The sequence below is a fragment of the Phyllopteryx taeniolatus genome, chromosome 9 (assembly GCF_024500385.1).
Source record: "Phyllopteryx taeniolatus isolate TA_2022b chromosome 9, UOR_Ptae_1.2, whole genome shotgun sequence".
NCBI lineage: Eukaryota > Metazoa > Chordata > Actinopteri > Syngnathiformes > Syngnathidae > Phyllopteryx > Phyllopteryx taeniolatus.
In genome coordinates this window covers 17,862,631-17,875,302 of record NC_084510.1, presented here as the reverse complement: position 1 = coordinate 17,875,302, position 12,672 = coordinate 17,862,631, and the positions used below count along the sequence as shown (strand labels likewise).

The window sequence follows — 12,672 nt, the reverse complement described above, 5'->3', positions numbered from 1 at the left end:
TGGCTCAGTGGCATGGATCACAAACATTTTTAAAGATGATTGGGCTTCATTTAAAATCAATTAAATGCGCTATGTGTTTTCAAATGTGCGTCTCCCGCCCCCCCCCCAATCATTCATGCCACCATGGTTTTAATGCACACGTGCATACAGTAATAAGCTGCCTTTGGATTAATTGATTAGTTGTAAGGATGCTCGCACAGTTACTATCTATGGTTAAAATGCTCCAACACTTGATTTGTGCACCGCGGAGGTCCGGCAGTACGCAGCCTCATGAGCGCACGCACCGCTCCTCGGCCTCCGCATCCATCTACAGGAGCACTGAGGAGGAGGAGGCTCCATTTAAGAGTGGGGACCTCCTTGCAGACATCCTACAGGGGAACCGATTGCGATGGGCCTTTGAATTGAGGTGAGCTTTTTAATATAAAGAGAAGCGGCCATATATGCTCCTTCTTGACCGCATGGTTTGAAACAGCCTAACGTGTGAATGAGTGTGTGTCATGATTGTTTTTTTTTGTTTGTTTTTTAACCCTCTGCGTTATCTTGTTGATGACAGCAAAAAAAAAGGCCTGGTGCGGTCGATCCTAGTGTTCACTTGTCACATAATGACATGGCATGTGAGATATAAAAGACTACGTACCAATTTAATATTTCATAATGTAACGATGCGCATCTCCATGCGGTCTCTATTGTGTCCATAAATGGACAGCTATGTCCACTGCCTGTTCCTCCTCCATGTTCGCCTGCCTAATTACAACAGTTACCGTTATACACGCAGAATCATTGTTTATGATTGGGCCATCTTGTCTAGCGAATCTCTCAGCTTCCTATGAGCCTGAGCATGCACATTATAACAGCTTATTATGATCTACTGTCTTTACAAAGCTAACCATCTCTCAGTATGGACATGTTAGAAACACCTCAGTATGATGTACTGCTGCAAACTGAAGCCACAATAATAAACGTTTTATCAAGTTAATACATCAATGGCATCACAGTGTCGAATGGTTAGTATATAAAGTCTGCCTCACGGTTTCGAGGTTATGGGTTCAAATCTCGGCTGAGGCCTTAGTATTTACATGTTATCCCCTTGCTTGTTTAGCTTTTCTGCGGGAACGCCAGCTTCCTCCCACATTTCCAAAACCTGCATTTAAGGTTTATTGAAAAGTATGAATTGCCCATAGGTATGAATGTGAATGAGAATGGTTGTTTGCCTAAATGTGCCCAGTGATTGGCTGGCGACAGTCCAGGGTGTAGCCCGCCTCTTGTCCAAAGTCAGCTGGGATGGATTCCAGCTCACATGCGACCGTAATGAGGACAAGCAATAGGGGAATAATACATAAAAGCTATTATCTAAGAATACCCAGGAAGAATCGCTTACAGCTGATGCTTAAGCTAATGGGGATCCAAATAAAACAAACAAACACTAGACACCAAGGTGGCCAACTACAGGGTGATCAAACTGTTTGATGTTGAAGTTAAAGTGTTGGACTTTTTCATTAGATTCTGCACGTGTACCTAAATGTCATGGCCAGTGAGTGCCCAGAGGAGTATAGCGGTTCATGCATAAGCTCAACAAGGTGTGTCTAATTATTTAAAATATATAATGGGTTTTTATATGTTTTGCTCTATTGTCTGACTATACATTTTTTTTCCCTCCATCTTCTGTGATGTGTTACAGTACATTTGTTCCTATTCGTTGTGTCACCACTAATAACAGGAAGTGGAAGTCACTCACTGTTGAATATTGTATGGATTTTTATAACACCGGAGCTCTCAGCCCTTGCAAGATTTACCCTGGGCATAGTAAAACATTCCAGGCAGCTGCAAGTTCTAATTTGATGCAAGAGCATTTAACACTTCAAGAAATATGCATGTTTTGTGACAAACTCCATCTTTTCCCCAGAAGTGGAAGACACTTGCGCCACGCTTTCTGGTGATGCCCACTGCAATAGCGAAAGCCCTTGTCCTGATTGGATAGACGGATTGTCAGGTATGACCTGCGTGCACTTGTGGCCTCAGCGTGAAGGTGTAGCACAAATAGTGTTGCCAGAGATGGCAGTTTGGTTTTTGGACATTGTGATGACTCATCTGTCATTCTAGTTACACAGGTCATATTTTACTACTTTATTGCATCGTGGAGTCCCCACGGCACATATTTCTTACAGCGGAAATATGTTTCTGGGGTTTTCACGGCTGGAAGGTAGTGGGAAAGCCTGACTGAATGCTTTTCTTGCATGGAAAACATCTGACCCTAATTAAGGGAGCAGTGAAAATGTGAAGAAACCCACTCGTGGTTTATTCTCGGCTGCATGAACATTTGTTTGTCTGCTTAATCGATCTGGTCAAAGCCACACAATTACCACAGTTTCACAGTATTTCTGGTTCCTCTGGCAGTATATTGCTCTGAGCCTTGTAAAATTTTCCAGGAAGATTTTACACGGTTCAGAGGAATAACTTTCTGATTCTAAGCAGTTGATTTCACATCTGTAAATATTTGTATGAGGTTAATTTACTTTAAAAAGGATTTCTCAAACATAGCTGCATTACACATAATAAAGGTCCCTTATTTGGGCTATTTAGACGTCCATAGAGTGACTCTCTAACATGGACTTAGTATAAAAGTGTCAATGTCATTTCAAAAAACACCTTGGTTCTGTCATACGGGTATCCAGAAAAGGGCCCCCTGACAGTTACTTCTGTTTGACCCAGTTTTGTATCCGCTTCATCCATATTTGGCGAAGACCGCCCCCTTTCCTCTGATTGGTTGCCTCCGTTTAGAAGACCCACTTGTGAGAGCACGTGTTTGTTGTGTAAACAGCGCTGGCTCGGGAGCGGAGAGTTAGGCGGAGATCTTTACGAGTGACATAGATAAGCTTGAGAAATTCAAATGACTTGATTTCAGGCCTCTCAGCAGAAAAGTGTCTGGAACTCAGGAATGCGTGGATCATTTTTATTCATATTTCACATGTTTACTGAGGCACCATAGAGACAATATCCATCCATCCATTTTCAACACCGCTTATACAGTAAATATACATACATATATAGCCGTTCAGATTATATAATGTTGATACCTTTTTATCTAATTGTAATGGTAAGGCTTTGATTATTCATACATTGTCGGATGTATACCACTTTCTGTGGAAGTAATAGAGCTTGCGCCAATACGGTAATTTTGATTAATGCTACTAAACTGAACTGTCTAATCATATCAAGTGTTCTTATGGATTCATTGAGATTGAAGTACCAGTAATTGGAACCCGCAGTTTTTAAGATCAAATTGAAATTGGTCTTGTGCTCATCAGGTGTTAGGATGCGCTCCCTGAGGAAGACGGTGGTGTTCGGCATCCTTGTGTCAGTGGTTCTGGTACTGGCTCTCATGCACACGTGGCCCACCCGGGCCTACACCACAATAGAGGTCTGGCAGCGACCAGGCCTCCTGCCAGAGAGAAATCTGGATGACCGTCTCCTGGAACCTGATCCCCAGTTGAGCACCATCCCCTTTCGTGTGCGCGAGAGTGTGGCAGGGTAAGGCTTACCCACTCCCCCCTCCCAAACCACTCATATCAACTCATCTGAATCTGTGTACTGACTTTGGCAGCTTGTTGGCACACAATGGATGCGTTTGTGAGAGCAAAGGGGTGAATCTTCCCTTCTTCCAAATCTTATCGTCACGGGTGTTAGCGCTCCCGCTGCACACGGCCTTCAAGGCCACCGAGCTGGAGGAGGTGAAGAGGAGACGGGACAAGGAGTTCAAGAGTCTCCAGAAAAGGTGAGAAGACGTCCGATGAAAAAGAGCGGAAAATGGAATCTGTGTTTATTATAAAGGGTTGTCTAGTGTTCTGTACAAGAAGATTTGATTCATATAGGTTAAAATAGTGTTTACAGAGGACAAAACAACCAATGTGTGTTCTGGCAATCGGTTCTCTCAATTTAGTAGGGAATTGTACAAAACGTTAGATACAATGTCCATAACTGAGGCTATTTTTCAGAAACTTGCGTATTACCAAGCGGTGACCCATTGTACAAAAATGGTGAGCTGGCCCAGAAAACGTGGACATGTTCCATTGAAAAATGTTATAATTACTGACACAAAATTTAATTGAAAAGGGGTGGAATTTAAAAAGTAAAATACAATTTATACTTTGTTGAAGCACATTTTGCTTTAATGGCATAAATGATGTCGTGTTTTTTGGTAGGCGTCTTATCAGGAAAGCACATTGTTGTGACAATATTTAACCACTCTCCCTTACAAAAAGCACTCCATTGATAAAATAAAAAATTATCAAGGCGCCTATATACTTCTGTCTTTGCTCTCAATACCATTTTAAACAGTGTTTTGAAGATAATTACAGTTGTATGTTGTTTGTTGTGTGTCGGCTATGCCCCTCAGGTTACAGACATCAGCAGATATGCTCATTATTGCAGAGGCAAACAACCCGTTACAGTATCCAACACAGGGGGTGGAGGTACGGCCCCTAAAAACAATCATCATCCCAGGTATGTATCCTTATTAAAAAAAACATTACCAAAAAAAACATGTTTTTTCGGGGGAGGCTGGAATGGATTAATGGCATTTTCATTAATATATTAGGGGAAAGATAATTTGAGATACAAGTGTTTTGAGTTTCGAACGTGGTCCTGGAATGACTTCAACTCATATGTCGAGACACCACAGTAGTTTTAGTTGTTTTAGTTAATCTAAACTATCTATCTATCCGTGCCTGAGCTGAACACTATAAAGGAAGATACATCAGTTCTGTAAGATTCACTTCAGTTTAAGTCTAAGTAGAAAAGTATTGTGTTTTTAGAAGAGGGTGAGACATCAAAGTGGCCCTTCACTGGATTTTGCCTGTCTAATTTTAATCCACATCAGTTTGTTGAAAGTTGACTGGAAGTATCTAAAGTCATGATTATTTCAGGATTGGCGTTACAGGACCTTCCCAAAGACCACCACTCAGTCAGTATTTAAGTGTATTTTCTTTTTTCTTTCTTTAAATCAAATTTGAGACATTTTCTCATGATTACTTTTGCTGAAGATAAATCTCACTGCCACGCTGGGGACGTTGAACGTTGCCGCGGAGGTGGACGGGGTTAAAATCCAAGGTGATGGCGAGATGTGCATGACGTTGTCAAGCACCCTCCTGACGAAGCTGAACCGACAGCTGCAGTTTGTCACATACACGAACACACTGTTCCACCCCAACACAGCAGACACAGGTGAGGCTTTGGCCAGACATCTGTCTATACAGGAAGTTTGGTTTTCATCGTTTGCCTACTTGTACCCTGTCATCAATGTTTGTTTTTTTGCGGTTGGTAGGTATTCCATTAAAATACTGTAAAACATAAGAAATATAATTTGTTATAATGGGCAACAGAACAAAATGTCTTCTCAGATTTTAGATTTAAATTTGCTCAGAATAAGATAACAGATATAATGAGGTCATACAAATTTAGTCTGCATTTGATCAATGTTGAATATTTGGCAGCCATTTGATTTACTTTATCTGTATGTTTATTTTGATCCCCTGTGATTGGCTGGCAACCAGTTCAGGGTGAACCCTGCCTCTCGCCCAGAGTTAGCTGGGATCGGCTCCAGCACGCCCGCGACCCTAGTGAGGGTAAGCGGTACAGAAAATGAATGAATGTTTATTTTGAACATGAATACAAAAAAAATCAACAATTAGCTTTTCATGTTCAAAAAGAAGCAGGAAGAACAGTCTAGACTTAAGAAATCCTACCCTTTCTCCATGTTTTGCCAATGTATACCTTTTTATCTATTCTGCTTTTTTTAAACATGAAATAATCAAATACAATATTTTTTTTTTTTACAATGGGCAACAGTGAAAAACAAAGAACTTTTATGTCAAATCAAGTTTAATCTGATCTGAATCTGGAATTTCAATTTGAAATGGTTTCTCTCAAAAGATTTATCAAATTATTACATGATGTCATTGACATTTGTTCAAGGCCAGAAACCCTTATCTCCAACCAAGTTTTATCGAGAAACCATAACTGATATGAAACTGTGGTGCGAAATCTGGATTTGACCCAGACTGAACATTTGGCAGAAAATCATATTAAAAGGAAGACAAAAAACATTATTTTTGTAATCGGCTTGATTTCTCAATTTAATGAAATTTGCTAAGTGCCAGAAACATGTCAAACAATCTGGATCTGGTACAGATTGACCATATATTGGTTAAATTTAACATTAAAATATGTTGCATAGTCCACTTAACTTTATTTAACAAGCACTTTAAAAACAGCTACAGCTGCACGCAAAGTGCTGTGCATGATGCACAGTGCAGTGATGCAAATGATGATGTAAAAATCAAATGTTTACAAAAATAAACAATACAAAAGATTTTCTGAGAAAATCTATTTAACATCTATCAAATCTCATCAGATCAGTGTGTCATTTGTTGAGTTTATGAAACTAAAATTCAATTCATTTCAAAATTCATCCATTTTGCAGGTGACAGATGTTTTATTTGCTCGTGCAAAGGCAAAGTGATGCTGAATAGCCATGGAAAACAAGTCAGAGGTGTGAGAGAAGGTGTCATTTAAAAGTTAAAGACTATTCAAATGTGCTTTGTGTTGTGTTTTTCAGTGCGCTTTGAGACAGAGGGCCATCAAACCAACTTCATCATCAAGATCCGTCACAGTGTAACACCAAAACTGTACAACACAGGACCCGAAGGAGGTATGGCTCAGAATTATGCTTTTTTTTTTTTTTCCATTCGACAAACATATTTCATTTTCCTGCGATTTTCCTTCTCTTCAGAGCACAACATCAGTGCTCTGGTTACCATAGCGACAAAGACGTTCCTGCGCTACGACAAGCTTCAAAACCTCATCGACAGCGTCAGGAAATACTATCCAACCGTCACTATTGTCATTGCTGATGATAGTCAAAATCCCCAAACCATCTCTGGGCCTTACATTGAACATTACATCATGCCTTTTGGAAAGGTAAGGAAGTGGGATGGAATATTCTCCAATGATACATATAGAGGTGCCATCAGATATGAGTTTTTTTTTCCATTGTGTGAGGACGTGCCGTAACATTGTATGTCAAATCATCTTTCAACATTGAAATTAATTGAAATGCCATTAATCCGTTCTACCCCCTCCCCTTAGAAAAACAACAACATAAATGTTTGTCATGTTTTTTAATGAGAAAAAAACACTATAATATTGTACTCTATAAAAAAAATACAGTAATGACATAATTACACAGGATGTAAAGAATTAAATAGTTTATGTCACACTTTTTACTTCAGTTAAATGGTCATTGTGCCACTCCTGTTGTGTGCGCCTTGGCCCCCTAGGGGCAGTACAATATCGACCTACAGATATACATAGAGCCTCCTCATTCCTCAGTGAGCCTCACTATTAGTCGTGCTTCGCAGAGAATAAAAAACAACTGCCTGTGAGTATTATTTTATCTGTCTACGTGTGTTGCTTCACCATTTGTGATATCTCTTGTTTAAAGGGTTATAACATCGACACACAGATGCTACATGATATTCGTTAGCCTGTCTAGGGGGTTTCCTATCATTTGTTAGCATTAAGCTAGCGAAGGCTACGTGGTTGTTTTAAATACAGGTGTAATTCTCTATGTTTTATGTTTAGTTTGACAGTAAAGGTCAACTGGGAGTGGCAGTAAATATCTTGAAGCCCCTTTTCTAGGAACTGCTCACGAATTCTATCTCCCAAAATGCTGCTTGTTGTAAGTTCAGTCACTGCCACCATACAATGCTCGTATCTCAAGTTTGCGCTCGCAAGTCAAAGCAAAGAAAATCGTATCTCAAAAACCTCGTACGTTGGGTCTCTCGTTTCTCAAGGCACCACTTTACCTGAAGTTTGATGTCTGGATCTCAAGCTTGGTGCGGTGTGTCCTCTAGGGCTGGTTTGCTGGTCGGAACCTGGCCATTTCGCAGGTGACCACCAAGTATGTGCTTTGGGTGGATGATGACTTCATCTTCACCAGCAAGACCAAGGTGGAGAAGCTTGTGGATGTTTTAGAGAGGACCACTTTAGACCTGGTGAGGCATACACAAGCATAGACATCATATACTGTATACATAGACCCTGCTTTGAGCGCTGAATCGTACAGTGATGTTGCCTCCATTTTGGATCTGGCAAAGTGACACGATGGTTGAAAATAGAATACAATATAACTTTATTGTCACTGTCACAGGAATCATGAAAATCAGTTAGGCATCTCACAATTGGGTGAATGAGAGGCATTCTTTTGGTGGACTTTGAACGTTACCACTTTATGAAGTTCACTATATTTACTTGCATTAGTTTATGGGTAGATCTGCCACATCCAATATGGCTGACACACTGATGTATAGCAGCAACCAGCTAAACACACAATCACTTAGTGGAATTTACTGACCTTTACCAGTGTTCCTGGTGGCTTACTTGAGAGTGTGTTTGTGTGTCCAGGTGGGCGGTGCAGTGCGGGAGGCCACAGGGTACACCACCACCTACAGGCAGACCATATCCACTGAGCCCGGGGAGGAGGATGGGGACTGTTTGCACTTGAGGCGAGGGTTCCATCACGTCATCCAAGGCTTCCCCAACTGCGTGGTGACTGACGGGGTGGTTAACTTTTTCCTGGCTCGGACTGACAAAGTCCAGCAGGTTGGCTTTGACCCGCGCCTCAACAGGGTAGCTCACCTGGGTGAGTAAAAAAAACTAAACGCTTTCTTTAGTAAAATAGGCACCAGGATAGTTTGGGGTGGCATATATAGTCCACCGTGCCGCCGATATATATATATATATATATATATATATATCCAATTCGGCACGGTGGGCGACTGGTTTGCACATCTGCCTCACAGTTCCTCACACACACATTAATCTGGCGGAACCTGTGGGTGAGAAGGATAAATCAAGTGGATGTCGTAAATAGCTGTACAGAGAAGATGGCAAGACTGGTGATGGGTGGCAACCACAAATGCAATGTATGGGGAAAGTGAATGCACCATAGACCATTTCATTACATTATTCACTAGCGTACGCCTTTGAAGATTTTTATCCAATTCGAGCACTAATGAAGATGCTATCACAAACCCTGATAAGATTATCAGTGAAACCACTGAAATGTGCTTATCAGAACAATCCATCCAGTGTTAACGTTCTGCAATAATTCAACATTCAGCATTTATGTTTCATAAGATTCTAATTATGCTCCAGCCCCTTTAAAAATAATTAGAATTTACACTCTAAATTCATTACAAATTACTTTAACATCATTCGAATTTACACTCACCTGCAACATCATTAGGTACTTATTAGTACTTATTAGGTAGCTATTAGGTACTTTCTAAAGGCATCAAATGCCTGGATCAGACTACAAGACGTCTTTTACGATTGGACTATGTCAGACTACTGCCATAAAATCTTGCCGTATCTCGGTCGGACAGTGGCAACATTACACCACATGTATTCCGATACAACCGTTTTACGAACACTGTGCTTTATCTGGTCAAATCAAACACTATCGGAGAGGCGGAACCAGAAAATGTGTCACCGGTCAATGCGGATACACCCATTACCATGGCGATGTCAACAACAATAGAGCGTGCCAATATATTGTGTGTGTGTGTGTGTGTGGGGGGGGAGAACAAAATGAGGAAAAACGTGTGGTGGTCGTCAACGGTGCTTGGGAGAGGACGTTCATTCAAGGATCGCTTGAGGTATGTTCACATACTTTTAATACGATACAGCTCGCAAGCAGGCAACAAAACGTTATGTATGTTGTACATAAACATGCCGCCGTTCTGTCGAATCTTCGGTAAACATCGGTTTGTAGACGTGAATAAATGTTGACAAAGGCGACCAAGTATGTTGACAACAGCAAGCACGGGAGGCAAAGCTCCGGTCACAATACGCAAACCTATTGGTCGATGTCAAGGTGCGCCGTCGGAGAGTTGTTGTTGATCCATTATGTCACACTACACGGAAGATATCAAAAAAATCAAACATGCTTGACTTTTCATTGTGGCATCGTAGGGCCAAATTGTTGGTCGTGAATTCATTCACGACAAGACATTTTGTCCTGCGTGACAAAATATGCCGGGCCCGATCTGGGAAATTGCCCACGATAGCTAATCGGGCCAACATCCGGGCTAAAATCCTATAGTCTGATCTAGGCATAATCAAAGAGGTAAAAATTCTGTCGTTCTGTCAGTTTTGATTTTACACTATGTAAGGGTTGTAAATAATTCATTTGAGCATGTTCATGCTTGAGTCGACAAATGAGTATTTGGCCCACACTGAAAAGAATAAAATTCCATAATGAGTAAATCATGATTGATACTATAAACTGTAATATTATTATATGCATACTGTATTTGTAAGATGTTAGTATCACATCGTGATATTATGAGAATTAATTCATAATTCTACAAGAATATAGTGAACTTGACTGTTGGAAACTGTGGTGTTTAGGTCATGTAAAAATTGTGGTATTTACTCATTGAAATTGTGTCTTTTAATTCAGTTTTTCTGAAAAAAATATGATTCTTGTAATAGGTTATTACATGTTTCTTGGGCTTTTCTTTTTTTTAATAAAAACATGATGGCTCTCTTAAAATTATGCTTTTTTTCACGTAAAAATATTCCATTACTCTATATTGTGAGATCCGTCAGCAAGGCACTAATACTCGTATCCATCCATCCATCCATTATCTGAGCCGCTTCTCCTCACTAGGGTCGCGGGCGTGCTGGAGCCTATCCCAGCTGTCATCGGGCAAGAGGCGGGGTACAACCTGAACTGGTTGCCAGCCAATTGCAGGGCACATTGAAACAAACAACCATTCGCACTCCCAGCCATGCCTACGGGCAATTTAGAGTCTCCAATTAATGCATGTTTTTGGGATGTGGGAGGAAACCGGAGTGCCCGGAGAAAACCCACGCAGGCACGGGGAGAACATGCAAACTCCACACAGGCGGGGACGGGGATTGAACCCCGCACCTCAGAACTGTGAGGCTGACGCTCTAACCAGTCGGCCACCGTGCCGCCAATACTCGTATCATTACCTGAAATTTTATCAAATGCAAAATCTTTTTTTTTTTTAACCATAGGTTAGCAATCTGTTTTTCAGATATTTAAAAGTCTTGTAATAATAATACGAGCTAAGTGTCTTAGTGCCTGAAATGCTATTACACATACAGTATCTTTAATACAACAAAATTATTTGTAAGGGCAGACTTTTGGCTACAGTTCTGTGATAAAAATATATGCCTTTGCACTTATAAATTGCATTCTGTGATAAATCTAAACATTTATGGCTGTAAGAAGTTTTCCTCTGACCAACCAATCAGAGGAAGGAAAAATGTTGCTGTCATCGAGGGCCCAGTGAGGTGAATTTGAAATCTGATTGGTTAAAGAAACAGTCCCATTGCTAATATAGTTTGTTACATTGGCCAGCACCACTCTTTTTGAAACAACTGAATAGATTAGATTGACATAGCAACACAAAGAGGCTAAAATCAGATTGGAAAATTTTGTTTTACAGATTCAAATAGTTTAAGATGTGTGTTTGTTTGCAGAGTTTTTCATCGATGGCCTGGGATCTGTCCATGTGGGCTCTTGTGACGACGTCATTGTCAGTCACGCCAGCAAAATCAAGTTCCCCTGGGCCAGCCAATCAGAAAGTGACAAGGCCTACGCCAAGTTTCGTTACCCGCCGGCCTCCTCTGATGCTTCGCAAAGCAAACTTGGCCTCCTTTTCTTCAAGAACAGATTTCAGTGTTTGACTCGTGGTGATTAGTTCACGTTCTCCGTACATCCTGACTTGCCAAAGAGGACGTGAGTTTGACAAGGATGCTTTTGCCGTTATCTTTTTTTAAATTTGTTTTAGGTGCCATGGAACGTGTATTTACCTACACAGTACAAACCAAACAGTATAAAGAGTCTTTTTGTTTACAAAAACCAAGGTGTGTTTTGGCCATTTGTGAACTTCAACTCAAAATCCAGTCCACATTATCGTTGTGGCTGGTCAAAGGGGAGGCCTCCCACAAAGTGACAATTCTGTAAATACACAGCGCAGAGGGAGGCTCCCTGTCTATAAGGCCACACGAGGGACACATTGCAAACATGTAGCACCTAATATTGGGACCGGTTTGGCTTTTAAGTATTTTGATTGTTTTGCTAACCTTCATAATGCTGAATTCTTGTTCGAGACAAGTGTCTAAAGGGGGAGAAGCTTTTGTCCATCATCACTCCTGCCTGAAAATGTGGGCAACCTGATCTGGGAGTGTGTGCGTGTGTGTGTGCTTGCCTGTGTGTGTGTGCGTGCGTGTGTGTGTGTGTGTGTTCAAATTACCACGGGCCATCAGAGACAATTCAGCACACACCTTGATGAAATGTACGCATACACACAATTGAAAATTATTTCGCTCATGTACACAAGTGCAATGTTTTTATGGGTCATTTTCATATAAATTGGTCAACAACAAAAAAATTAATAAATAAAAACATTCTAATTAAGCAATTTTCTTATGCCTCCTTGATTTTATATTTGTAAATGTCTCCCATGCTGAAACAGCCATGCGTAAAGTCCCTAATTTTAAAACATTATTGATTTAAAATTTTAGGCATTCGTAGTAATGGCAATAGTAATAAAAGCCATGCAATAGTTCTGACAC

General features: G+C 40.6%; 1 protein-coding gene across 2 annotated transcripts; it reads left to right on the top strand.

The window, feature by feature from the left end:
• Nucleotides 1-155: 155 nt before the first annotated feature.
• b4galnt1b (beta-1,4-N-acetyl-galactosaminyl transferase 1b) lies at nucleotides 156-12,514 on the top strand. 2 transcript variants are annotated; one of them, XM_061785445.1, is made up of 12 exons: nucleotides 156-406; nucleotides 1,904-1,990; nucleotides 3,306-3,528; nucleotides 3,602-3,772; nucleotides 4,394-4,500; nucleotides 4,923-4,960; nucleotides 5,040-5,220; nucleotides 6,614-6,706; nucleotides 6,788-6,975; nucleotides 7,911-8,051; nucleotides 8,461-8,698; nucleotides 11,575-12,514. In XM_061785445.1, the coding sequence occupies exons 3-12, from the start codon at nucleotides 3,314-3,316 to the stop codon at nucleotides 11,793-11,795; spliced, it is 1,593 nt and encodes a 530-aa protein (XP_061641429.1). In that variant the 5' UTR covers nucleotides 156-406; nucleotides 1,904-1,990; nucleotides 3,306-3,313; the 3' UTR covers nucleotides 11,796-12,514. The 2 variants fall into 2 exon arrangements, with proteins under 2 accessions (XP_061641429.1, XP_061641430.1); XM_061785446.1 differs by lacking the exons at nucleotides 156-406; nucleotides 1,904-1,990; nucleotides 3,306-3,528; nucleotides 3,602-3,772; nucleotides 4,923-4,960 and having other exon boundaries at nucleotides 4,421-4,500.
• Nucleotides 12,515-12,672: the final 158 nt, after the last annotated feature.